This window comes from Pelodiscus sinensis, chromosome 23, assembly GCF_049634645.1.
Source record: "Pelodiscus sinensis isolate JC-2024 chromosome 23, ASM4963464v1, whole genome shotgun sequence".
Taxonomy (NCBI): Eukaryota; Metazoa; Chordata; order Testudines; family Trionychidae; genus Pelodiscus; species Pelodiscus sinensis.
Window position 1 is genome coordinate 10845147 of NC_134733.1, and position 27017 is coordinate 10872163.

General features: G+C 43.3%; 1 protein-coding gene across 1 annotated transcript in view; it reads left to right on the top strand.

Moving 5' to 3' along the window:
- The window catches only part of LOC102444945 (ATP-dependent RNA helicase DDX19B), a 32043-nt gene extending 5569 nt beyond the window's left edge, over positions 1 to 26474 (top strand). The window contains exons 2-12 of the mRNA XM_075906778.1: positions 1779 to 1827; positions 2329 to 2382; positions 4624 to 4759; positions 15206 to 15298; positions 16445 to 16547; positions 17649 to 17763; positions 18805 to 18982; positions 19512 to 19749; positions 21769 to 21931; positions 22863 to 23054; positions 24588 to 26474. Of these exons, the coding sequence (XP_075762893.1) occupies positions 1779 to 1827; positions 2329 to 2382; positions 4624 to 4759; positions 15206 to 15298; positions 16445 to 16547; positions 17649 to 17763; positions 18805 to 18982; positions 19512 to 19749; positions 21769 to 21931; positions 22863 to 23054; positions 24588 to 24649 (1383 nt within the window). The 3' untranslated portion in view covers positions 24650 to 26474. The remainder of the gene's footprint in view (positions 1 to 1778; positions 1828 to 2328; positions 2383 to 4623; positions 4760 to 15205; positions 15299 to 16444; positions 16548 to 17648; positions 17764 to 18804; positions 18983 to 19511; positions 19750 to 21768; positions 21932 to 22862; positions 23055 to 24587) is intronic.
- The last annotated feature ends 543 nt before the right edge of the window (positions 26475 to 27017 follow it).

The window sequence follows — 27017 nt, forward strand, 5'->3', positions numbered from 1 at the left end:
TCGCATAATTTAAAAATAAACTGTTTATCAGAGTGTGTAAGTAAGGGCTGAGGATAGCAAGTGATGGACAGGAGGAGAATAGAGAGGGCGGGGCTTCAAGGAAGGGGCGGGGCGGTAGATCTTCGCCTGTTCTGAGATTTAAAAAGTGATCTTGGGTGTAAAAAGGTTGGAGACCACTGCTCTAGATGGTGCTTGGTCCTGCCATAAGGGCAGGGAACTGGACTCAATGACCTCTAGAGGTCCCTTCCAGTTCTAGTATTTTGTGATTCTATGAATGGGGCATCAAATCTCATGTCTGTGGTGTGTGTAGAACTGTGAAGCACAAGCTGATTCTTATTGTTCTAGGATAATGGAATACCAGTTACTTGTTCTTTGGATTACTTGTTTGTTGAATCCAAACACACCAGGAGTGTATACACTTATTTTCAGAGAATTATGTTGTATTTACCTAGTTATCAATGTGTGTCATCCAGCATCTCTCTAATGACTCATCAAAATTGCATGATTCACCACATGTTCATTTTTAATATCTGGGCCATAACCACAATCCTGTTAACTGAGCACAGATTTGTGGGTGTCATTTAGTTAGCATTAGGGATGTAAAAGAATAGTTGACTACCCGATAGGCCTAGGCTTATTGGGTAGTCAAGTCGACTACTCACATCTCCCCCCTTGCTGCCATTATATCAGAGGCAGCAAGAGTGGGGGGAGCAGGAGTCGATGCTGGACGGAGCCAACTTAAAAGCTGGTTCCCTCAGTACTATCTCAGCCGTGCAAGGGGAAGGCAGAGCTGTAGCTGCTGCAACTCTGCCTTTTTAATTGTAGTAAGAGCTGCCCGGCTCCTATTACATTTAAACTGCAGAGCTGCAGTGGGGGTAGTGAGTGCCCTACCCTCCATTAACTATTGGAGTAGTCAATGGAAATTCCATCTACTACTCGATTAACTGATTAATCGCAATTTAACATCCTTTGTTAGCATTGCTACTTAATCTACCAGAATGCTGAGCACACTGCAGTACTCTAAACTTCTTCCAGTCTAAAATCAAGCAAGGGACAATCAAATCCAGATTTCTGTGTCAATGCCCAACCTTTGTTAGGCCACCAGAATTGTGGTTCTGAATTTGACCTGTGCGTTTGTTGCCCCTGTGATGCAGTTAGGTTTCTTCAAGTACATACAACTGGTTAATGCGCTAAAGAGTATTTAAAGAGAATTGCTTTAGCTCCAGGGAATACAAACTTCTTTGTGACAAGACATGAAGAAATGTACTCTTCAGAATTTGTCTTCGGTTACAAACTTACAAAGTGTCTTTGGGAAGGTGGCTTGTCTTTGGGAAGGTGGCTTTGGCTGGTCTCCAAATCAGTGACTTAGATTATTGAACATTCTGTGGAGTGTACTCAGTGTCTGTCTTCTCTGTAGTGTTAATTACTATCCTGAAACTCAAATTTCAGATGAGTGACACAGGAAAAGAAAATAGCAAAATTTTAGTAAGGGTTTTGGTGACTTCTCGAATGGAAAATTAAAGATAGCATTTCTCATACAGTTTGTAATTACATTGGCTGTCCTGTAAGCCTCCCCGCGCCTGCTAATTCCAGAATGGATTGTTTTAGTTCCTACTATATTTGGAGTTTTAAAATTGTACCATAACCCATGTGAGGTGTTTAGTAATAGTGAGTCTGAAATTATTAACCTTGAGGAAGGTTTCAGTGAGGGCTTTCTTGAGCAAATGAAGGTTTTCTGAGCATAATTATTGCAGTTTCCTTGTTTTACACGTTTACAGTTGAGCAACTTGCACCTGAAGGAGGAGAAAACAAAACCAAACACGAATGGTGAGTTTACAGCAACAATACCGGGTTAGAAAAGACTATTATTTAACAAATGTTAGATCTGGCTTTTATATCTTTCGGCAGGTAGAAAATCCAGTTTAGCATCCACCTTCCAGAAGCATAAGGCTAAGGCTCTAACCACTAGTACCCTTAACAGAAAATCTGGCTTACGTGCTTTTTTTTTAAAGCTTTTTAAACTGTTTTCACTGTTCAGTGCTGTTTAGTAAGAAAGTGATTCTGTGATTATTATAGGGATGGATTCAGGTTACTATTAAATTAAAATACAACATGTTGAGAGCAAACTGCACTGCCAGCATTTTCATGTTACATTAGTCTTTCCTGTATAGATGGAACAAAACTTGTACCTATCACTGATTAGATTTACAGCTTTGTTGTTTTACCTCACTGTAGCAGTTACATTATCTATGTAGATGAGCTGTGTGATCTTGTTTGGTTCCATTCCATTTGAGATTGCTCCAGTAACCACTGTTTGTCCAAATGTAGGTGCTATTGTCAAGACAGATGACAATGCAGAGAAGACGGAAGATGAGGAAAAAGGTAAGCACAATTGAGAAGCAGTCTGGCAAGTGGAAAAACTGTTCAGTTTGAATCTATTTAAAGCCAGTCTGCTTCATTTGTGAGTATGGATAGTCTTGGCATCTGCCATTCTGATGAGCATTGTTCCCTCTTATCTTTTTCCATCCATGTGTGGAATAAATTGTTTATGTGCACCGATATGTGTGAATGTGCACCACCAACAGGAAAAAAATCCTAGCTGTGGGCACATGCTAATCAGCTGGGCACAAGTGCACAACTTACAGGAAAGGCTGCTCATGAGGGTCTTCTTGGCAAGAGATGTCAAAATACACTGTTCCATATTGATTCAGGAGACTGCTGTGTGGCCACGGGGTGGGGGCTAGGGCAGAGAAATAAGGTGAAGTCTGTGTCTATCTGCAGTAGTCAGGTACAGGAGCTGTTTGTCTGATAATACTAACTGAATTTCCATCACGCCCCGTGCTCCTAAACCTTTGGGGCTTTTGGCACATATTGCTTTGTTCTTATTCAACAAAATGTTCATAGCTAGCATGTGGAGTGGGTAGTCTGGCTCCTTTATGGAGGACAACTTAACTTGTCCAAAGAAGGTTTATCTTATATAGGGAAACTCAAGGGCACAATGGTTATGCTGGATAAAGGCAGAGATACAAAACTGGGCACTCTTAACACTAATAGCATGCCATTGTGTTAAAAACCTTAGGAGGGAAAATTTGTCCTCACTTGAGACTCACCAAAGCAATGTTTAAGGTGATATGTTCTCTTTGCCACTACTCAGTCAAAGGTGTCTGAGTAAGATTAACTTATTTATAAATGATCTAGAGAAAGAGGCAAGCAGTGAGGTAGTAAAGTTTGTGGATGATACTAAACTGTTAAAGAGAGTAAAGACAGAAGCAGACTGTGAAGAACTTCAAAAAGATCTCACGAAACTAAGTGATTGGCCAACAAAATGGCAAATAAAGTTTAATGTGGATAAGTGTAAAGTAGTGCACATTGGAAAAAATAACCCCAACTATACATATAGTATGATGGGGGCTAATTTGGCTACAACAAATCAGGAAAGAGATCTTGGAGTTATCGTGGATAGTTCTCTGAAAACACAGTCCACACAGTGTCCTGCAGCGGTCAAAAAGGCAAATAGAATGTTAGGAATTATTAAGAAAGGGATAGAAAATAAGACACAGAATATCTTACTGCCCCTGTATAAAACTGTGGTATGTCCATATCTTGAGTACTGTGTACAGATCTGGTCTCCTCACCGTGGAAAAGATATTTTGGCCTTGGAAGGGGTTCAGAAAAGGGCAACTAAAATGATTAGGAGTTTGGAACAGGTCCCATATGAGGAGAGGCTAAAGCGACGGGGACTTTTCAGTTTAGAAAAGGGGAGACTGAGGGGAGATCTGATGGAGTTATATAAAATCATGAGTGGTGTGAAGAGGGTGAATAAAGAAAAGTTATTCATTAGTTCCCATAATATAAGGACTAGAGGACACCAAATGAAATTAATGGATAGCAGGTTTAAAACTAATAAGCGAAAGTTGTTCTTTACACAGCGCATAGTCAACCTGTGGAACTCCTTGCCAGAGGAGGCTGTGAAGGCTAGAACTATAACAGAGTTTAAAGAGAAGCTAGATAAATTCATGGAGGTTATGTCCATTAACGGCTATTAGCCATGGGGTAGGAATGGTGTCCCTAGCCTCTGTTTGTCAAAGGCTGGAGATGGATGGTATGAGAGAAATCGCTTGATCGTTGTCTTCAGTCCACCCCCTCTGGGACACCTGATGCTGGCCACTGTCGGCAGATGGGCTGCTGGGCTAGCTGGACCTTTGGTCTGACCCAGTACGGCCATTCTTAAGTTCTTATGTGTCATGATCCAGGTAGAGAGATTTAGAAAGGCAGACCTCTGTATGTGCAAGTGGTCCTTAGCTTGTCGCCTCCTTGCATTATTCCTTCTCTCCCACATGTCAATATTACTCCCAATACTAGTTAAGAGGTATTTTCTGTTTAACTTCAGTGGTCTACTCTACAAAATCCCCTTTTTTTAATTGTAGAAATTTGGTTTTGGTGTTTGTTTTAATTAGTCTTTAATTACTCTTATTTATGCTCCTGTTGTAGTGGGAGTGACAGTTTATACTGTAACTGCTATAGCCCAGCCAAAATGCTGTAGCTTAACAGCTGGTTCTTTGAGCCTCCTTCTCTTCTGTAAATATAATGAAACCCTTGTTTTTGCCTCCTTTTCTCCCCCAGAGGATAGAGCTGCCCAGTCCTTATTGAACAAGCTGATTCGCAGTAACTTGGTGGACACAACAAACCAAGTAGAGGTGCTACAGAGGGATCCTACATCACCTCTCTACTCTGTGAAGTCTTTTGAGGAGCTGCGACTGTAAGTCCCTGTTCTTCTGCTAATTATAGTTTTGTGCAGTGCCATAATCCAGAACATCTTAGATTCACCTAAAAGTGTTACTATGAAAGATTTAGGATATTTACAAGTATTAGATGTTACGGCAACAAAAGCCATAACTCCCGTAATTTACCCAAAACTACTTGTCACATTAAACTGTCTCTATGAACCAAAAATGATTATTCTGAAAAGTTCTGGTTTTTTGGTGACTAAATTTCTAGGTATGTTGTATAGGCACAGCCAAAAGATTGTCAGGGAAATGTCAGTTTTCCAATACCAGGTGTAACACTTGTTGCAATGCTTTGTGTGGTCACTTGTGTAATTCCCTTAGGCTACGTCTACACTACATGCTTCTTGCACAAGAAGCCTTTTGCTCAAGAGGTTTTGTGCAAAAACTTCTTGCGCAAGAGCACGTCCACACTGTATGGACACTCTTGCGCAAGAAAACTCTGATTGCCATTCACAGAATGGCCATCAGAACACCTGTGCTTTTTCCCATATGGGTTTCTTGTGCAAGAAACCCCTCTGGAGCATCCACACTTGCCTTTTTGCGCAAGAACTCTTGTGCAAAAGGGAGTTATGCCTCATAAAAGGAGGTTTACCTACAGCGGGAAAAGCCCTCTGTTCTGCCATTTTACTCTTGATTTCCTTGTGCAAAAGCATATTTGTGGATGCTCCACGGGTTTTTGCGCAAAAACCTTGCAGTATAGACATAGCCTTACTGTCTCTGCAATGGCAGAAGAGCTGCATTTGAGCAGAAAGGAGCCCGGGAGAGATTTGTTCCTGTCTCAGGCAACAACGCAGAGGAAGCCAAACTGAGATCTGCAGTCTGTATTTCTATGGCGCGGCCATGTTCCTGTGACTTATCTTAAACTTCAGCAAATTATGTATAGTCGGTCTGTTCTAGGGATGTGAATGATTAATGGGTTAACTGGTAAGCATTGGCTTTGTTGGGTGGTGCTTACTGGTTATGGTTAACTGGTGGCAGCTGGAGCAGCTCCTCATCCACCACAGGGAGGGGACTGCTCCAGCCTGATGGGGCCTGCGGTGGGCAGCGGCACTGCAGCCCAGCTGGAGCAGTTCGCCATGGGCGGAGGGTGCTCCAGACCAGCTAGAGTGGGGCTTTTGCCAGGCTGAAGAAGCTGCCCTGCCCACTCCCATTAAAGTGATTAACTGGTTAAACATAACATTTTTACATTCCTAGCCTATTCAACCCTTTTCTTAGAAATTCTAGAGTCCTGCCATTGAAAATAAATTGTTTATACCTTTGTACTTTGGACAAGAGTTAAATTATTTGAAAATTCACCTAATTTGTACTTATTTGTAATAAGACTGGATATTGCAAAGGTATCTCATTAGCAAGTCTCTTAAGCTACATGACTCAGCACCCATCTGCGTTTTGCTAGCAGCTTCAAAATCATTGATGTGCCATCACAGTTGTTTCAGGAGAAGGTTCTGGGAAACCAAAGGGGAAAATTCCAAGGCTGAAGGGGAAAAAGAGAACCTAAAGTTCCTTTCTGCTAAACCAGTCTGCCAAGGAAGTTTCTTTAAAGAACATGCATACAGAAATCCTAGCTTTGGAAAAGAGGGGAGGGGAAACAGGGTGAAGGCAGTGTCATCGGCTTTCAGGTGGCCTTTGATTGCCTAGAGAAATGGCTCTCAAACACCACAGTTCAATAGAGTGGAGGAGGGTGAGTCCATCTCTTAAGTAGTATTGAACAGAGATTCTTCATGAAGGCTTTGTGGCAGAAAGACCTCAGTTTGTGAAGACTGCAGTAGAATGGGCCAGAAACTTAAATATAATGCAAGCTTAGATATTGAAGAAATATAGGAGAAATTGTTGAAAGCGTAAAATTAGAAGTTCCATGAAATCTTTTCCTGTCCATAGAATATTTCTAACTCATTTGTTAGATAAATCTTGTCTCGGTGTCTTATGCACCCCAAGTCCTTGCCCCGGGTCATTACCCAAATCCTCTGCAGTTTGTCTCTGTCCCGCCATCACAGGTCACATCTTCCTCTCTGATCCTGCACCTTCTACACCCTCTCCCCCAAGGCCAGAATCCTTTCCCACACCAGCTCACTGACCCTGTGCCCTCTGCTGCACCCTAATTTCCTGTCATAGGTCATAATCCAAACCCTCTGCACTTCCTTCTGCACCTCTCCTGCATGTTAGAATCCTCTCCTACACCCATACGTTCTCTCAGACCCTGCACCCCAATCCCCTGCCCCTTCCTTCACGCAAACTCCCTCTCAGATCCTATACCCTCTCCTGCACACCATACCCTAAGCTCCCTTCAGCACCTAACCTCCATCCCAAGCCCTGTATCCCCTCTATAGAAAAATGCAGCCTTTTGACTACTTACCAAAATCTTGGGAGTGCTGCCTCCTCTCCTCCCCTCCCCACCCCAATCAAAAATGATTGCCCACCCTGCATGGTAAGATGACAGTGAAACTATCCAGGAACACCACTTTGCTCAGCCCTGTGCAATGCATGATAAGATGAAAATGAAACTGACTAGGAACAAAACTGCAACTCACTAGTCATTTTGTTGTTGGAGCTGAGAAATGCAAAAAGTAAACACATATGCCTTAAATCAAGATTTAAAAAAATCAATTACTATAAGATGTTTATAAAATAAGGATTTTGTAGTCTCACATCCCTTTCAATATTAAAACTGGCTTTCTAAATAAGCCCTGACTCACAAATGGACCTTAAGTAAGAATCCTTATCCCTTTACCCATGCTTGGGACAGCTTTCTTTTACTCTTTGCCTCTTGACTCAAGGTTTTCGAATTCTGCAACTCTGGAATAAGAGTAAATTTACCAGCAGCCGTACCTGGAAACCCCCCTCTGACAGACTCCAAATGGGCGATGTCTTTGTTTGGACCCATACATGTGAAATAAAATGATCCCAGCTGTACTGAGGGAAGAGTGTCTCAACTTTACCAAGAATCTGGAAAAAGCCCCGACTGTTGTAACTCCTGCTTTTAGACACTATTTCATTAGTACTCCTCTCCCCCAGCAGTCTGCTTTATTTGATATCTACTTAGCAACTAACAGGTTCCTAATTAAGTGTTTAGCTTGGAGATCAATGGAAAAAACCTTCGGAGGAGAATGCAGACTTCAGGTTTGTACTGCAATGTACTAGTGGGCCACCATTGTTATAGTTAGTACAGTTCTGATTCCATTATAAACAGGGCAGATTTACTTGAGCAAATAATACCTGATTCTTATTGCTTTAGCTGCTTTTAAGTGGCCTTCAACAGGATTTAATGCATGAGCAGGCAGACTTCAAATTCCAGTTGCTTAGGCAATAGCAGTCTGGCTCTCGTGATAGCCCATTAGAGGTTTTCAGCCAGGGAAGGGGCATCCCTGGTATCTGAGAAGTGCATGGGTTTCCATGTCAATAACTGCACATTAGCTTTCAGAGCATTAGTAAATTAGCACATTCATTTTGCATAGTTTATAAACAAGCAACAGAAAGAATTGCTTGTCTTACAGGTCTTTGGTCTTTTGTGCCTGAACTTGGCTTATTTTTTAGCGGTTTCTTCGTGCACTACTTTAACCCCATGCAACTCATGGCAAGTATTGTAATGTCTCTGTGCTCACAATCTAATGGTTTGGAAGATTTTTTCCCCCCATTAAATCTTACCCAAACCTGTATGAGTTGCAGAATGGCAAGGTTTGTGTAAGACCACACAGTAGAGCTTTCCTTTTAACAGCATGTGCCGAGCTGGTGGGGGTGGGAAAATATTTTGATGAGCTCCATAACTGATCTAATCACTAAATTGCAAAGCAAAAACATTTTGTATAATGGTCTCCATACCCTCCCTCCCCCACACGCACACACAAGGTTCCTTCTACAAAGTCAGGGAAGATCAAGCCAGGTAGTTCTTAGCATGTGTATCTTAAAAAGTAATGAGGTCCCTTCCAGTTCTAGTATTCTATGAGAACACTCCTTGAAAACTGAAGCAGTTTTGGTTTTGTGATTCAGATAGGGATGTATAATCTCATTTAAAATGTTAACTGGTTAAATTATACGTTTAACCGGTGAACTGCCCACCATGGTGCACTGTGGGCCCAGCTGCATTAGAGCAACCCTGCCCTTGGCACAGTGGGCCCGACCCTCTGCAGGTAAGGGACTGCTCTCGCCAGACCAGGCGCTGGTTAACTGGTCACCAGTTTACATCCCTACTGTTAGAAGAAGTAATGAGTTCAAATTTATTTACTACAGTTAATCTTTAAAATCCCTTGTGAAGATAAGTGCCCATGGAGAGCACAGGAAGACACCAACCCATTCGTCCTCTGCCAGTGACATCAGTCCATAAACAACAGTGTCTGATAACTTTACTGATAGAAATGTAGCCGTGTTAGTCTGGGGTAGTTGAAGCAAAATGCAGGACTATGTAGCACTTTAAAGACTAACAAGATGGTTTATTAGATGATGAGCTTTCGTGGGCCAGACCCACTTCCTCAGATCAAATAGTGGAAGAAAGTAGTCACAACCATATATACCAAAGGATACAATTAAAAAAATGAACAAATATGAAAAGGACAAATCACATTGCAGAACAGAAGGGGGATGCGGGGGGGGAAGGGGGAGGAAGGAAGGTAAGTGAACTTTCTCACCCATTACCAAGACAGTTTCCCCAATTATCACCTGTAATACCATTAACTCACAAACATCCCACTCTCCCTACCTTTAATATCAGCAATTCACAGACACTTACCTTCCTTCCTCCCCCTTCCCCCCCCCCCTGCATCCCCCTTCTGTTCTGCAATGTGATTTGTCCTTTTCATATTTGTTCATTTTTTTAATTGTATCCTTTGGTATATATGGTTGTGACTACTTTCTTCCACTATTTGATCTGAGGAAGTGGGTCTGGCCCACGAAAGCTCATCATCTAATAAACCATCTTGTTAGTCTTTAAAGTGCTACATTGTCCTGCATGATAACTTTACTGTTCTTCGTGTCTCCATCTTCCTATAAAACACCTGTTCCAATTGTTCATGGAGTACTTTGTGCATCAACTGAAGATAGTTGCATATGGATCATAATGATAAACTTTTAAAACTTTATACTCTTGAGGTTCTATATTGAATTGCATTTGTGATTATTTTCCCCCAAATTTTATTTGGAAATGGGTCACGAAAGGAAACCACTTGGCAGACTTTTCACCTTGAAACATTACAGGTTTGCTTTTCTATGCTACTGATTTGTAGCTAAATGACTACAAATAGGCTCCTTAGATCATACCTTGCCTGTCTGGCTTTTGAAAGATGAGAATGGATCTAACGATCAAAGAAAGTTAATGATGGGAGCACTCAGAGTAATTGAGTCTTGCTTCTGCAACTACTTGTATCCTTGGCAACTGTTGCAGAGAATCGGGCTATGGAGATTCTTGCTTTTGAACAAACACAAGGTTGCATATTCAAAGGGCTTTTGTTTGAGCCATAGACTACAAATAATACAGGCTTCTTGAAAAGGATATTGAATCAAGTAGAAAGGTTCAACAAGCAGGAAGGTGTGGGCAGGAAAACAGCTATTTGTGTTTTGGAACTTGCTGCTAAGCAACATTAACAGCTACAAGAAGCAGTTAAAAAGGTCATCGGTTGAGAATTTCCAAATACAAATATCTTAACATTAATTTTAGGTTGTTCATGAGTCTCCTTAGATACAAGTGTCTGCTGTGACTTGAAAGCTTTCTTTAACAATTTAGGAGTGCCTTGTTAACAGAAGCAGCTAGTAACCTGGAACAATTGAACATGGCAGATGTCACCACTGCACCTGAGTGCCATCGGATAGTGGTGTACAAATCAATAGCCTAACGTATGCTGAACTGAGCTTAGCATAACTTCCCTCTTTCTCCTAGTTATGCTTAATTTTAGAGCTGAACATCAAAAATGAAAAATCTTAAGTGACATTTACAAAATCATGTTAAATGGCCCTTGCAATCACATCAAACTTCTTCCTGTTCTGGTACCTCCTTTCAGAGTAACATGCCTGGCAGGGCTGGTAACTGTGGTGTTAAGACACAGCTGATAGGGCTCACAGAGGAATTGCCATGCTACATTGGATCATTAGTCTGTTTTGTACCGGGGCAGGCAATAATTTTGGTGGGGGATGACTCCAAGATTTTAGTAAGCGGTCAAGGGCTGCACTTTTTTTTTATGGCGTCTGATACAGAGGCAGCAGTGCCAGGAGAGGCGCGGAGGAGGCTGCGTCTAACCATGAGGGTTAACCGATGAGCCCTGGCATCATACACTATCGCATCCCTAGTTTCTTCTTCGGGTAGTGTCCCCGTAGGTGCTCCACTTCAGGTGTTGGGCTCGTCCCGGCGCCGCAGGTTGGAGACTTGTCAGCTGTATTTCAGCCTGACCGTGCATGCGCTGTGGCGCATGCTGTTCGAGCCGCTTGTGAGCTTGCGCGCGATCCGGCTCCCGCCAGTTCCTCCTAACCGTCCACGGTCACAGGCGGAGCAAACTCCCTCTCTTTCTGTCAGACAAAAGTTGTTGAATTTTTCTTAGAATTTGTTAGTTGTTAATTAGTGTAGAAAGTTCGTTCGTTAGTTTTAATAGTTCATTTTTAAAAAAAAAAATTTTTTTTTCTGTCAGGATGCCGGGGTCTCCTGGCTTCAAGAAATGCTCACAGTGTCATGATGCTCAATGTGCGTAAAGTGCTTGGGCGAGGGTCATATACCCCAAAAATGCCTGCGCTGTATTAAGCTCACGGTCGCAGCGCACTCAGGGCAGGCATGACGGACTGGGCCATGACGCTGGAGCAGCATGCGGATTGCATTACCAGGGAGGGAATGCGCCATTACCTGGCGGCAGCTGGTTGGTCTCCAGCAACTTGGTGGGAATGTGAAAGTGCCTGAGCTGCACCTTCCCCATCCTGCGCCCAGTGCCTCAGGACCTGCCAGAAGCAGGGGAGTCTTGGGAGAAGTCTGTTCTCTGTGGCAGACTGCAGGACGGACGCCTCTTCTTTTATAATAGTATAGATTAATTAAATTATAAGACTTTTTGTATGAGGGCAACAGTGCCACTCCAGGTGTTTGGTCAGATGTAATCTGCTTCCAAGATAAGCAAGACAATGGCATGCTTCCAGGCACCAGGCCAAAGTGACATAGCTGTTTTACCAGGATGAGAACTAGAGCTTAAAAGGACAGTAAGCAGCCTTCTGAGGAGAGGAAGGGTCACTTGTCAAAATGCTGTTTCTGGTGGGAACAGATTGGTCCCGCAGGAGAGCCTGAAAGCAAATGAGGCCTTCTCTACATGTAGAGAATGGGAAGCTTTAGGGAAGGCAAGTTTGTAGTATGGTATGTTTTTTTTAAGATCTGTATCCTATTAAATGCTCTTGTTCTAAATCAATAAGATTTGCTGCATGGAGGCTGTTTGGTTTCTGGTTCCCAACTGTCATTTCTCCCAGAGTGAACAGAATACTGCAGATACTGAACGTAAGTCAGACCTGCTGAGGGTATCACAGTTGACGCAAGGGACTGCAGCCCAGAACTGAAGCAGGAGAATTGTGTGAGGTGACTGCTGAAGGCCTAAATGTACAAGTGGTACACTCAAAGACCAGGAAGGTAGCCTGTGAACTGAGCGCCTGCTCATAGGGCAGATTTTTCCCAATGCCATCACTTAGGTTAGGGTATTTCTACGCTGGAAAAAAAAAGACCTGCAGCAGTGAGTCTGAGTCCAGGTCAGCTATCATGGGCTTACACTGGAGCTAAAGGTAGCAATGTAGACCCTTGGGCTTGGGTTCTGAGACCTTCTTCCTTGATGGGTTTCGTGGTTGTTTTTAATTGTGTAGCGCACAGTGAGGCCAACAGTCTCACCGGGCTCCTGGGCGAGGTTGACTCGGTGCCCCAGAAAGGGCAGGGCCTCATGTGGAAGGGGCCGGGACTGAAACGAGTCTCCCCCAGGCAGCCCTAAGCACTGCCCTGAGCGCACCATGTGGGGCTCCAGCAGCAAATTAAAAAGCCCTGTGGCGGCAGCATTTGGGAACCCTAAGCCCCGGGGCAGTTGCCTCCTTTGCCGCTGCTCCTCCTTCCCCCCTTCAGTGGGCCTGGTAGCCCAGGTCCTGCTAGATGAATCAGTTGACCCAGGCTCTAAGACTTGTTGCCATAGTCCTTTTTGCAGTGCAGATGTATCCTTAGCAGCTGGCTTGCGTCCCAAATCATGAAGGTTTATGTGCTTTATAAAATTGCCTTCATCCTATATAATGGACACCATATTCTCAATCATATACATATTTAATTTGTGAAGGTCTTAGTGTCAATGATACCTCATGACAGAGTTCCACATGTTAATTGTGTTGTAAAAAATGTTGTCTTTTATCTGGGAGTTAAATTTCTGGTCTTTTTATTAAGTGTTTCCTTGCTGTTGTATTGAAAGGGTCAATAAAAGCTCCTGACTTACCTCCTCTATCTCATTTTATATGCCTCAGGTCTTCTCTAACCTTAATGTCCCAATCTGTTTAGTCTCTGACACTCCCTATTTCTGCTAGTTTAGGCACCGGATGACCAGACCTGAACACACTGTTCCAGATGTGGATGCACTATTGTTTTATAGCAAGGCATGATCTCATTTTTAGAATTGTTTTCTGTCCTGTTCTTTGTACATCCTGACATGTTTGCATCTCTTGATTACTGCTACATGCTGTGCAGAGATTTTAAGTGAGCTGTCCACATTGAGGCTTGGAATGCTTTCTTGAATGGTTAGTACAGTAAAACTCCAGTGGTCCAGCACTCCTGATGGTCTGGCGCCATCTGGAACCCAGAAGTGCTCCGGGCAGCCAGACAATTGGAGCTGCTCTGCCCCCGGCTTCCCCGAGTCAGCTGCTGGTCAGTTCCGGAAGCAGCTGACTTGGGGATGCCTGGGGCAGAGCAGCTGGGGTGCTGCAGGGCTGGTCCTACAGCGCCGAGGGGCGCATCACCCCCCCACTCCACCCCAGACCCTTCATAGCCCCCCTTCTGATAGTCTGGCATATCTGATAATCCTGCGCCCCCTGGGTCCTAAAGGTGTCGGATTATCGGAAGTTTACTGTAGATTTAGAGCCTGTCAGTGTATATTGGAATCTCAAGTGACTCCTCCTAATGTTTGATTCCGAGGGTCTTGTTGTATCTTCAGGGCTCCAGGGTTCCATTTCTGTTCTGTGGTCCTGAGTTTCATGGGTACGCATGACTAGGGCCACATCAGTCCATGAAAATCCAGCCTGGCGAATGGGAACATGCAATGCTGCAGTGCTATCTAGTGGCCATAGGAGACATCTTTCGTTTCTGGCACTGGAGTCTGGTGGTTTGGTAAATGCAGGGTACGTCTAGACTACACCTCTCTGTTGACAGAGAGATGTAGATAAGGCGCATCGAAATAGCTAATGAAGCAGGGATTTAAATATCTAGTGCTTCATTAGCATAAACATGGCTGCTGCTTTTTTCCAAAATGGAGCTTTTTCAGAAAAAAAGGCAATCTAGACACGGATCTGTTGAAAAATAAACCCTTTTTTGAAAGATCCTGTACACCTCATTTTTTGAGGAATACAGGATCTTTCGAAAAAGGGTTTATTTTTCGACAGATCCGTGTCTCGACTGCTGGGTTGTTGCCCCCCTCCCCCCCCCCCAAAAAGCGCTCCGTTTCGGGGAAAAAAGTGGCAGCCAAGTTTATGCTAATGAAGAATGGAATATTTAAATCCCTGCTTCGTTAGCAATTTGACGTGTCTAATCTATATCTGTCGACGGAGAGGTGTAGTCTAGACACAGCCACAGAGAGCCAGTTAAGGGAGGATCAGATAAACCAGGTTCTACTGTATTTCCTCATCCACAACACAGCTTTGTACCCATGAAACTCAGGACAGCAGAACAGAAATACAAGATCAAACGTTCTATCTAAACAGATTAGGAAGCAGAGACACTATTTTCACATCTGTTCTTGATATCACAAGAGGGCACATAAACCAGCTCCCTTCAGAGCAAAATACAGTACTTAGTGGCCTATCAAAGGATCATTTCGCTTTTGGGGTTAACATGTGTGAACCCAGTATTTCCTGGAACCAGACTGGGTTTTCATCGACTGATGTGGCCTTAGTCCCAATTAAACTGTATAAATAAGGTTCTACTCTATTTCTCTTTTTAGGGTGTGCACAAGCTAACAGATGGACTACTTCTTTTCTACATGTTTTATTAGTCTATAAAGTGCTACCAGACCATTTGTTGTTTACTTATTTTTTGTTAGCAATGTGGAGAAGAAATGGCTTGCCACGTTAAACTTAGTAGAGACATAGCCCCAGGTCTACGGGCTGTTAGGGTTTGCTTTTCAGGGGCTCTGCCTTGCTCTGTTTGCAATCAGAAACTCCACCATTGACTTCACTGCCTGGTTCTAGTGCTGTTTTTTACTATCTCAGAAACACTCTACTCTTTCTTTTTCTAGGAAACCCCAGCTCCTGCAGGGTGTCTATGCCATGGGCTTCAACCGACCATCGAAAATACAGGAGAATGCTCTGCCCATGATGCTTGCTGAACCGTACGTATCCATGCTTTCTGCTTCTCCTGGGAAGTGCAGAGGACAGGAGAGCTCATGTACTATTAAACTGTGAGCAGCCTGGGTAGGGGAAGGCCTGCTTGAAGTGGGGTTGAGGCAGACTAGTGGCTGTGTGGAGGATGCCGAAGGCACTCCCTTTCCATGGGGCACTGCTGCTGAAATTCTTTAGAATGCTGGCTGGCTCCCCGCAAAATTTTCCATAGGTCCCCGTAAGCCACCTTTTCCGAGGCTTGCACTGCATATTCAGCCACACCTCTCGGCAGCAGGAAAATTGATCCTCTTGTCAATGTAGGGGAGGCTTAATAAGGCTGTTACGTAACAGCACTGCGGCACTCCTGGACAGGTCCAAGCAGTCAGAATGCCATGGATCATATCAGTGCCCTTAAGGTGAAGGGCATGGAGTAGTGAAGCTAACACTAGGGGGAGGTGAGCAATATGGAAAACTATTGCAGCATCACAGCAACTTTCCCTTCAAATCCCCATGCTGCAGAAAAGCTTCTTGTGCCACGATGGGTGCTCCCTACAGAAATTCATTTGTGTCCTCCCCTTTATGTAGTCCTGCCCTTATGAAGCTAGACGGTGACTTAAGGGACTGGCCGTATCCAAACTAATCTGTGGCTGCAATTCAGTTAATTCAAGCTGTGTTGCCAAGTCCCACAATTGTGTATCTCATATACAGGGAGTCCCCGCTCTGTCGCCCCGCTATACATCCGTTCCACTCTAAAGTTGGAAATGCTTGTAGGAACTGATGCATTATAAGTCCTCCCTTTCCCCACCCTTAAGTCGCGCCAAATTAAAACTCCGATTTGCGCAAATGGAAATCAGCTATCGGGAAAAAAATTCCCTGCTTTAAGTTGTTTCACTATAAGTTCAAGTTTTTTGGAATGTATCTTGGACTTAAAGCAAGGACAAGCCTGTAGGGCCATCCCTAAGGGGTCTGGGGCACTTCCCCCCAGTGTCCCAGGTGTAGGACCTAGGGCAGCTCTCCCCCTCCCCACTGCAGGCCCTGTCCCCATCTCTGCTTGCCCTGCCCCCAATTCATCCTTTCCCCCATATTACTTAGTCATATAATGGATTGTTTAACCTTGTGCCAACGTGTTTGAAATATCCCCTTATGTGTTGATCCAGCCCACAGAACCTGATTGCACAGTCTCAGTCTGGTACTGGTAAAACAGCTGCCTTCGTCTTGGCCATGCTCAGTCGAGTCGAACCTGGGAACAAGTATCCACAGGTAGAGGCTTCTGGAATCTAATGCTTGTGCTGGTTTTTAGTTGTAGTGCAGTGCCATCTAGTGAGAAGACTCTGGCAACAGCTACACAGCTTCAACTTCCCAGTGTGCTGTGGTGTCTAAGCATTGGGGAGCAGAGGCAGCAGAGCTGAAGAAGCTGATTCTTTTGTACAGAGGTACTGGGTTCTCCCAGCTCCCCTGACCAGCCCTGTTCTTGTCCTCCCTTCTCCCCCTCCCCTGTCTTTCTGTGGCCTGTAAAGAGGAGCCAAATCAGGGTACAGTGAGCAGCTGTGTTGGGATGGAGAGTGGGGTGAGGTTGTGTTGGGGTGGGAGCAGGGCTTGTAAGGGTGAGGATCTGTACTGACGAACCACCTGTATGTGAGGAGCTTGGAGAAGTGGGAAGTAAATGAAATGTTGAATCGTTCTCTTGCCTTGTTCAGTTTGTATTGATGCCCAGCCTAGCGCCCCAACACAAAGGAATCGGGGCTTAGGGTACATCTAGACTACATGCCTCTGGTGACAGAGGCATGTAGATTAGGCTACTGGACATAGTAAAATGAAGCGGCGATTTAAATAATCGCCGCTTCATTTAAATTTACATGGCTGCCCCGCTGAGCCGACAAGCAGCTGATCAGCTAACCATTTTGTTAGTCTTTAAAGTGCTACATAGTCCTGTCTTTTGTTTCAGCTACACCAGACTAACATGGCTTCATTTCTATCACTTTTCTCTCCATTTAGAGCTATGACCATTAGAAATATCCCTTATGCATCTGTTAATATAGCACTTGTTTGTTCTTAGTATCTGAGTATCTATGTTCTTAGTAAGATGTTCCAGTCACATGCTTATGTGCACAATACAAAATGTACTAGCCACACAAAACTAATTGGTAAACAACACTGCACATTCAAACGAACTTCCTTTAATTGGGAGAATTAGTAAAAATACTGTTCAGCTGATGACTGTTAATGTTACACGTAAATTTCACTAAGTGTTTTATCCTAAAATCTTGGTCTTCTATTTGCACAGAGGTGAAGTTTCACAATTAAATGTATTTCACAGGAAAGTGTGACAGGCTAATATACTCTTATCTGCTTTCTTTCCAGTGCCTGTGCCTTTCCCCAACATATGAACTGGCACTTCAAACAGGAAAAGTAATTGAACAGATGGGAAAGTTTCATCCAGAGCTTAGACTTGCGTATGCTGTCCGGGGCAACAAATGTAAGTATGAGGGAAAATATGCCCCTCTTGCAGATCTAAGCAGGGAAACTTACCTCTTTTTTGAATGAAATAGAGTTACGGGAATTTCAGGGGGGGGTTTCCTCTTAATTTGCAAATGATCATACTGGATTTGACATCAGGTACTCTTAGCACAGTTGGCCTGGAGTCAGATTCTATCAGGTCTGAGTGTTGCACAGAACATGAGCTAGTGTAATGGCACTTCTCATTTGGAAGCCCACAGTTGTGCATGGAATGAGAGTTGAACAGTTTTACTGGAGTTTCTTCCTCCACCACCTTGGTTACAAATAGATTTGTTAGTCTCTAAGGTGCCACAGGACTGCTTGTTGTTTTTAAAATTACAGACTAACACTGCTACCCCTCTGAGACGGTTACAAAGTTCAGGTATTTTCTGTAAAATGGAAGGTCACTGGCGAGCCTTTTTGGTGGCTGATCTGTTTTGTCCAAGTAGATCTTTCATATTATGGGTTGCTGGTGCAATCTGCCTAGCAGATAATTACAGATACTACTTTTTTTTTCAGGTATGTATAGGCACTGTATAAACTGCATGGTGACAAGTATCAGAGGGGAGCCGGGTTAGTCTGTAACTTTAAAAACAACAAGCAGTCCTGTGGCACCTTAGAGACTAACAGATTTAAATGTTAGTCTTTAAGATGCCACAGGACTCTTTGTTTTATATGAACTGCTAAATTCATGAAGTTTGGGGGAAATGGTGGATCCTGTGTGCTTCATAAGGGGTTAGTGTTGTGACCAATAAGCTGTTTTGCTAAGAGGAGGGTAACACCAGGAAAGCAAAGTTGGATGCTGCAGAACTTCCCTATAGAGGCTGGAATGATATCTGTTGCTCTGGAACTAATGGGACTGTTCTGTTCAAAAAAGTCAGTCTCCAGGGCAAGGAAAGACCTCTGAGGATGAGGGTGGGGTTGTGGGGGAGTAACATACACAATGATGCAGCATTCATCTTCTCCTGGGAGCGCTGTCCACCCAGATCTCATGAAAGCCTTTCTGTCTGTCTACGAACAGTGGAGAGAGGTCAGAAGATCTCTGAGCAGATTGTCATTGGCACCCCTGGTACTGTCCTGGACTGGTGCTCCAAACTGAAATTCATAGACCCCAAGAAGATTAAAGTTTTTGTCTTGGATGAGGCTGACGTGATGATAGCAACCCAGGGCCATCAAGATCAGAGCATCCGCATTCAGAGGTAAGGGCCGTCCCCACGCTGCCAGCTGGGCTGACTAAGGGAAGGGAAAGATTCTAGTTCCCCTCCACCGCAGCCAATTGGCCCCTCATTATGTAAGCCAATGTCTCTGTTCCTCTTCATGTCTGCAGAGAGAGCTGTCTTCCAAATGGTAGGACAAGATTATGTGCTGGTCACTTAACTACTAAGGCCACAGGTTACATTAGAAATACACTGAACTCCGCTCCAGGCAGTTCATAAAGCTAGAAATTCATTGAAGCCATTTAATTATTTCAAGGAGCGAGAACAGCACTTCCTATCCCGAGTGGGATTCATGCTTAAAATGTCCAAATTGATCTAGATGCCATTGGCAAATTGAGTGGGGATGGGATCAGATATTCGTAGGCTCGTGTTTCGAAAGCCTAATAGACTTAAAAGGCTGAGCCCGAAGGCTTGTAAGCGACTGAGAGTCGCTTTGCAGCTGTGCTTATCCTGTCCCAGTGAGCTGATGCTTTTTAATAGGGAAACCCTGACTTGTCGCCTTGCCTTGCAGAATGCTCCCCAGGGACTGCCAGATGCTCCTGTTTTCTGCCACCTTCGAAGATTCTGTATGGAAATTTGCCCAGAAAGTTGTTCCCGACCCCAATATCATCAAACTGAAGCGAGAGGAGGAGACGCTGGATACCATTAAGCAATACTATGTCCTGTGCAATAATCGAGATGAGAAGTTCCATGCTCTCTGTAATATCTATGGAGCCATCACCATCGCCCAGGCCATGATCTTCTGTCATGTGAGTCATTCTGAAAAATGCAGGGAACAGCGCCATGCCCTAAATAGAAGGGAGCTCTCGTTAAAACAGCCCCATTCTGAAATAGGATCTGCAAATGCCAGGAATCCTAGTGATAGACCCCTTGCAACAGGACTGAGGGCAGAGTCGTTCTCTGTTAGGAACACAAACGGGGAACAAGCCGTTCCTCAGCTTCTCTTGGAAATGTAGTGGGAAGGTTGAAAGAATCTGCCTTCCCAGCCAGTCTCAACGCTAATTGTCTTGTTGGGCCTATCTCTGCTGAAGCTGGAAACCTGCTAGCAACAGTTATTTACAAAAATGGTTCCTACTGTAGTTTCAGTGACTCCTGTGGACACTGGATTTCTTAAAATTGTAATAGTCAAACTGAATCAAGGCAAACATACTGCAGCCATCCAGCACCAGCTGCTCTTAAACATGCTTGTGGCATGCATGGTTCCAGCCATCATGTGGCTATGTGCCTGGTTTTCAATTTTGGAAGCAGTCTCCCCAAAACCAAAGCATTTGAGGTGCTGTAAATCAGGAAAATACATGTTAAAGTACAGTAAAAGCTATTTTATTTGGTATTTCACCAACCAGAAAGCGCTATAGCTGGTATTGCTGATCTTGGAAAATCTGGTTTATAGTCTGGTTGGTGTGGGGCTGGTAGACTCTATACCTGGCTGTCTCTGGCTCCTTAGAAACAGGTACATATCCTAGGCAGAGGACCAGTCACCCGGGCACCATATGCACACCCCATCTGAGCGCTGGCTCCCCTGTTCCTGTGCACTGGGAACTGTAGCCAGTGGGAGCTGCAGAAGTGGCACCTGCAGGCAGAAGCAGTTGACAGAGCTGCCTAGCTGCATCTCCATCTAAGAGCAGCAGGAACATGTCCCTGCTTGCAGGGAGCCACCCAAGGTGGGTGCTGCCTGGATCCAGCATCCCAAAACCCCTCCCATGCCCCAGCCTAGAGCCCTCTTCCACACCCAAAACCCCTCATCTCTGGCCCCACCCTGGAACCTGCTCCCTATCCCTATCCCTCACCACCATAGAACTCTCCTGCATTTATTCTAGTTAACTAAGAGTTAACCAGGATATTTAGCCAACCGGCACCTCCGGTATCTCAAGATGCTGGATAACAAAATGCATACAACAAAATGGTCAAAATCTAAGCAAAGAGGATTTAATGGGATAGAGAAATGTGTCTTGTAGTGTGGGTAGGTAAAAAGCCTGCCGCTGGTCTGTAACCCTGTTGGGCCTAAATTTCCCTCTAAATGGTGGTGATCACCCACAACAAGCTTGCGCTGTAACAATGACGCATCCTGACACTTTTTTATGGAAGCTGCTGAAATTGCAAATTTTAATTAAATGCTCATGGTGATCATTCTAGCAAAGTTTAGCTCTAGATTGGAAGAAGATTGGTATGTTAAGGGACGTGTTCTGTACCCAAGTGTCCAGTACAGCAAAGAGCTGCTTCCTACGGCCTTAAATGCAATGTTTGACATAGTCAGGGCTTTAAAAATTAACTGGTGTCCTGATTTTTATAGCTGCTTGACTCAACCCTTCAGCAGAGATTCTCAGTGGATGATCTTAAGGGACCTGTTCAACTTGAAATAAAGCTAGTTTCCAAAAATGAATAGCTAGTAGTACTGCAGACTGCATTTTTGTCCCAGTCTTCTTGGTGCAAGCATGTGATCTTAAAATAAGTTTCCTATTTTTATTTGTTGCTGAGAGACTCAGACAAGCAGAGGAACTGAGTATACAGGAAAAATGTAGATGAAACTGACTACATACAAAGAACTATCATATATAAAAGAAAATAAGAAACGTGTCTCTGAATTTTATCATAATAGCTTTCAAACGGAAATGGGAATGGTTTGGGTTCATTGATCCTTTTAAACTATGATGCTAGAATCCTGGGATAAGCAGATTGAAAGTTCCATTCTATTGAGAGGCCTATTTCTGTTTGAAGTTCAAATACTGCCTTGCCAGAAGGATCTTGATTGCTCTTCCTTTACTTTTCAGACTCGTAAAACAGCAGGCTGGTTGGCAGGAGAGCTGTCAAAAGAAGGTCACCAGGTAGCATTGCTAAGTGGTGAGATGATGGTGGAACAAAGGGCTGCGGTGATCGAGCGTTTCAGAGAGGGCAAAGAGAAAGTGCTGGTGACCACAAATGTCTGTGCCAGAGGTAGCTTGCAATATCACTGCATTTTGGGAAGGGAAGAGAGGGTAGTTTTACTAGAGATGGAACTTTGGTGTCCGTGACTGACGTACAAAATATTGCTGTACCTCCTAGAGAAGAATTTGTATCCTGTGCTAGATTAATATAAGAGAGTCCCTAACACAGTCATTCCAGGAGAGGCTGACAGACCTAGTGTCCCCCAAAACTTTGGCTTGTCCTTGACATGTGTGGATTGGGTTATGTCTTTCTCTCCCAGAATGGCTTAACGTAGGATTTTCTAAAGTGACCTGAAGTTAGGGTGAAGAATCTTTGCTTCCAGACAGTCTCCTTGCTTTGTCCTTTGGGCACGCTGAGGAATCCTGTGGCTGCCCCCTGCCTTGGCGGGTGCTGTGCGCAAACAAACGCATGCCCTGAATTGTCTCAACAACAATTTCATTATCACTAGAGGTCAGTCAAAGGAATAAACTCCTGTAATAGTCTGTGCTGCAGGTTTCAGCTAAATGAGGCATTCTGGACAGTGCTGAAGCTGAATGACTTTTAGCCTGGGTGTTGAAATGTACGAGGGCAATTTATTAGTGCTTCTAGGCATCAATGTGTAGTTCTGGTATGAAACTGTTAAACTAAGCACCCTTGTGTTACCTAATATTGTCTCATTGTCATACCATACCTTAAATGTTCTTCCATACATTATGAAGATCCCTGTAAGTTTTGCTGATCGTTCACCCTTGACATTGTTACAGGCTTCATCATGGCAGGTTAGCTCAACTTTCCTGGAATCTTGGAGGCAGTAATAGTACAGCTCTGTGAAAGACATTGAAACCCATGGCACCGGGTGACCCCCGATTCTGGCAAAACTCTGAAACAGCCCTGGGCTAAAGCTGTTCTGGCTTAAAATGGGCTAACGGAGAGTTGTAATATCTCTGCTTTTTCCCCCCAGGCATTGATGTAGAGCAGGTCTCTGTTGTTATCAACTTTGACCTTCCTGTGGATAAAGATGGCAACCCAGATAATGAGACTTATCTGCATCGGATTGGGCGTACAGGTCGTTTTGGCAAGCGAGGACTGGCTGTTAACATGGTAGACAGCAAGCACAGCATGAATATTCTCAACAGAATTCAGGAGCATTTCAGTAAGATCCCTTAAGATGAATTTCTCTTGCATGGTTATAGCATTATTTCTGTAGAATGTTGAGCAATGGTGTTATCAGACACTGAGAGACTAATTCATATTTCCGAGGGCCTCTGAGGTCTTGGTCTTTCCTTAGGCTTATACTGTTTTGCTTTGCTGCATATTGTCTATCAAAGGTACAGCTGCACTTTATGTAGCATTTCATTTCAAAAATAACATTGAGAAAACTAGGGAAATAGCCAGTTGTTTGTATACATTTAAATAAACAGAACTTCTGATGTAATTGTCTTTGTTTTAGGGTAGAACAGTGACTGCTGTTTAAAGGGCAGATGGGAACCCATTTTGATATCTGAATAACTTCTATATCTATCATAAGATAGTGAACTTCCAAAGTGATGCATGGCAAATGTGCCTTGGAGATCTTCCTTGCCTTGCTATATCAATCCAGTTCTCATTGGCTAGTTGGCATTATTCAATATGATACTCTGCAAACCATAATGTTATTTGAATGCCCATCAGCTTACAACAAAGACATTGCCCCCTAGTGCCAAATAAATTGTTTCCAGTTTGATCTTTGAAACTTGCATGGCCCAATGATCTGTGTGTCAGAGCCACAAAATATGGTCTTCATGCCAGCATATAGCCAGCCAATCCCATGGAAGTGATCCTTCTAGTGGGCTGAGCCCAAGTATCCACACAGTTCCACAGCGGGATGCCAGTGGCCTGTAAGACTGGCACTGGGCCTTTGGGCACCAACCAATCCTATCTCCCTTTAGCTGTCTGCAATGAATCCAGCCAAGCCAGACTCCTGCTGGAGGTTTGTACTGTACTCCTTCAGAGCACAATACTCCGTATTTGCCTTGACTCCAGACAACTTGTTCCAGAGCAAGATAACATAGTCACCCAGCATACAGAATCTGAAAGTTTGTGGGTCGGAATAGAAAGGCGAAGATTAAGATTGAGTTCAGAATGTCCAGTGTTGGCCAGGGCTCCCTAAAGCCGTGCTGCTGAGGTATCATCATGGTCCACTCTTCTCATCCCTGCTGAAAGGTGGGGGGAAATCTCTTCCCTTATTGGTTGCTGTGTGTGAACCTCTTGGCTGCTGAGGTTCCCATTGTCCTTCTGGATCCTCCATTGAGTTGGGTTTGTTTTGGCCCATCCTTTAAACAAATCTTCATACCACCCCAGATAGTTAGTGACACAACACCTCATATCCCAAGAGCAGCTTTTCAACCCTTTTACATTCCACGTGTAACAATGCAAAGCACAGAGAAAAACTAAAGCATGCATAAGAATTAAAAGAATATTACCCATACTCCCACTTTCACTCGCCACATTGTTGAGACTTGATTTATAAAACTTAATTCCATTGTTTGTATCACGGATTGGGATTGATTCATCTTGTGATAAGAATGGAAGTGGAATTTCACACGTCAGGAATATTGATGCAGGAAAGTGGGATCTTGTTTCATCTTCTGGTCTTTTGTTGTATAACATACACTAGTTTTGATTCCCTTCTAATCTCCTCTTCCAGACAAGAAGATAGAGAAACTGGATACTGATGACTTGGATGAAATTGAAAAAATAGCCAACTGATATGAAGCTGCTGGAACTGGTGTACACCCTCCTGGGGTAGCTCTCCCACTACAATTGGCTCAGTGCTCAGATTGACACACCTTTTGGCCAGTCGTGAAAAGGACTCTTAAGATAAGAAAACGCAGAAATTACCTCACTTTAAAAATTGCAGTTGGACTTAAAATTGTACCGCTCTGGGGAAGAAGAGGAAATGTTTACAGAAGATTTTAACATTTCTTAGTTTAGCCTTAAAATGGGAAAATGTTTTAAATTCTAAGAAATAGACTTGCCAAAAAGTGGCCAATACGTAAATATCTAAAAGGAATAAACAAATGCTTTATCATTGTTAACTGGGATACTGTTTTTAACATATGTTATCAGTAAAACAAAACTCAGCCAAATATATGGACATTGACTTTAAAAAGCAAGGCAGACGGTTTTGACTAAAAGCTAAATTTACCTACAATAGGATTTCTTTTTTTTTTTTTTTTTTTTTTTTTTTTTCCTGGCTTCCTGGTGGATTTACCCTGTTTTTGTAGATTGTCCAGAAGATCTCCTCACTAGTTCATATTCTCAGTGATGCTGTGTTGCTTTTAATGGGAGTATTTTGTTTTTAGTTTTGTTTTTTAGAATGAGCACTCTTCCGAAAGCAGTGTGGTGGTTGACAGTGTTACTTAACTACTATAGAAGTCCATATGCGGCAGTTAACCTTGCCAAACCAAATCTTGGTTCATAAAAGTGGGAGGGATCAGCAGCGTAAAGAGGACTGTACTAATTAATATCCCAAATAAATTCACCCCTACAAATGGGGGATTAGTGTCTCTACAAATATTAGTGTGTCTTGGCAGGGGAGTGGGAATTCTAGTTACCTTTATGCAGGTGGTGCCAGTTTTAAAATGCTGCTGTTGTCTGGGCAGCTCCATATGAAGTCTCATATGAAGCTGTTGGCCTCTACCAATCAATAATGGAAACAGGAATATTTATCTGATTAAAAAATCAAAATAGCTTGTATTGACCAAAAATACCCATAAAGAAAACACCAAATTTGCCTGTTACAGCATGTTTCAGTACCACAGTCTTGAGTTAAATTGCTCAGCCAAAATACTGATGGGAAGCACTCTACTTTCATTGTGCTTGTATCGCAAAGCAGACAGGTCATCAGGCCCTACAAACTTTGCCCCCCAATGTGACCCTTGCCAGTGAAGGTTTTTATTTAGAACTTCTATGTTTGGGTTTTTAGTTGAATTGGGACCACTTACGATGCACAAGTGGAAGTTGGTGGGGTTTTGTTCCTCCCTAATTCCAGAAGTATGCTCCTAAACATTAACTTTGTGGTGCACAGTTCTTTTGGGAAAAGTGGACACGCGTGAGCAGTCATCAGATTGCTACTCAGTGAAGGAATCACTTCAAAATAAATGTATAAATTGTAAATTTAACTATGAATTTTCTTTGCAATTTTGGCCATCATATTCTGTTCAAAGACAGGAACGTTGATCCTTTTACCAAGTAAAAAAAAAGGCTCATTTAAAATGTACCTAAAATTTTAGGAAATTGTGCACCCTTTTATCAATTTGTATAAAGTCTTTAGTGGAAAAACTGTTAAAATTAAACTTTTTGTATTCTGGGGTGTATCTATTTTTATTCTGTTTAAAACCTATTTAAAATGGCAGGTGAGTGAGTGCTTGCGTGTAGAATGGAAGACTTGTTTCAAACACCTTTAATAGTACAACTGAATGACCTTGTGACAGCAGTGCATTGGGTTGAACTGTCATGAACGCCGCTGCTGGTCCTGTGTGCTGTTTCTAATGTACTTTTAATTGGAATAAAGACTACATACTGAACTGTGCCGGTGTTTGGCTTTGGCATCCCTATTTGTTATCAAATGTCTTGTGAAGGGGAGATGGAGTTCTGACAGTGCTTTCTATTGGAATACTCCCAGGTGAATCCCACTGTGAAACATGAGATTAATGTGACTGAGCTGCTATACTTCCCAGATGCTTTCAGTGTCAATTTATGGCAGCATCTTGCCAATCGTTTCATTTGTTAATCTAATATAACGATAGAGTGGATTAATGTTATTCTTCTCTAATGTCTCTTGATGCCAGGATTTTTCCTGGCAAGGGCCTTAGTGGTAACTAAGTACTAAAGGATAAAATTTTGAATGAAGTAGATGCTAAATTTAAGTCATGCATGGCCATTAAGACACTTAGCTCTTTCTCCTTGGGGCAGGAGGGGCAACTCAAAACACTGCCATTCGAGCTTTCCAGCCAGTCACCTGATCATCCCTTTCTCATCACTTATTTTCTCCGCTAGTTATCCTTAGCAGCTTTCTGTCCTTTAACTTGGCCCTCCCCACTTACATGATCCCTAGCACTGAAATTGTTAGTCC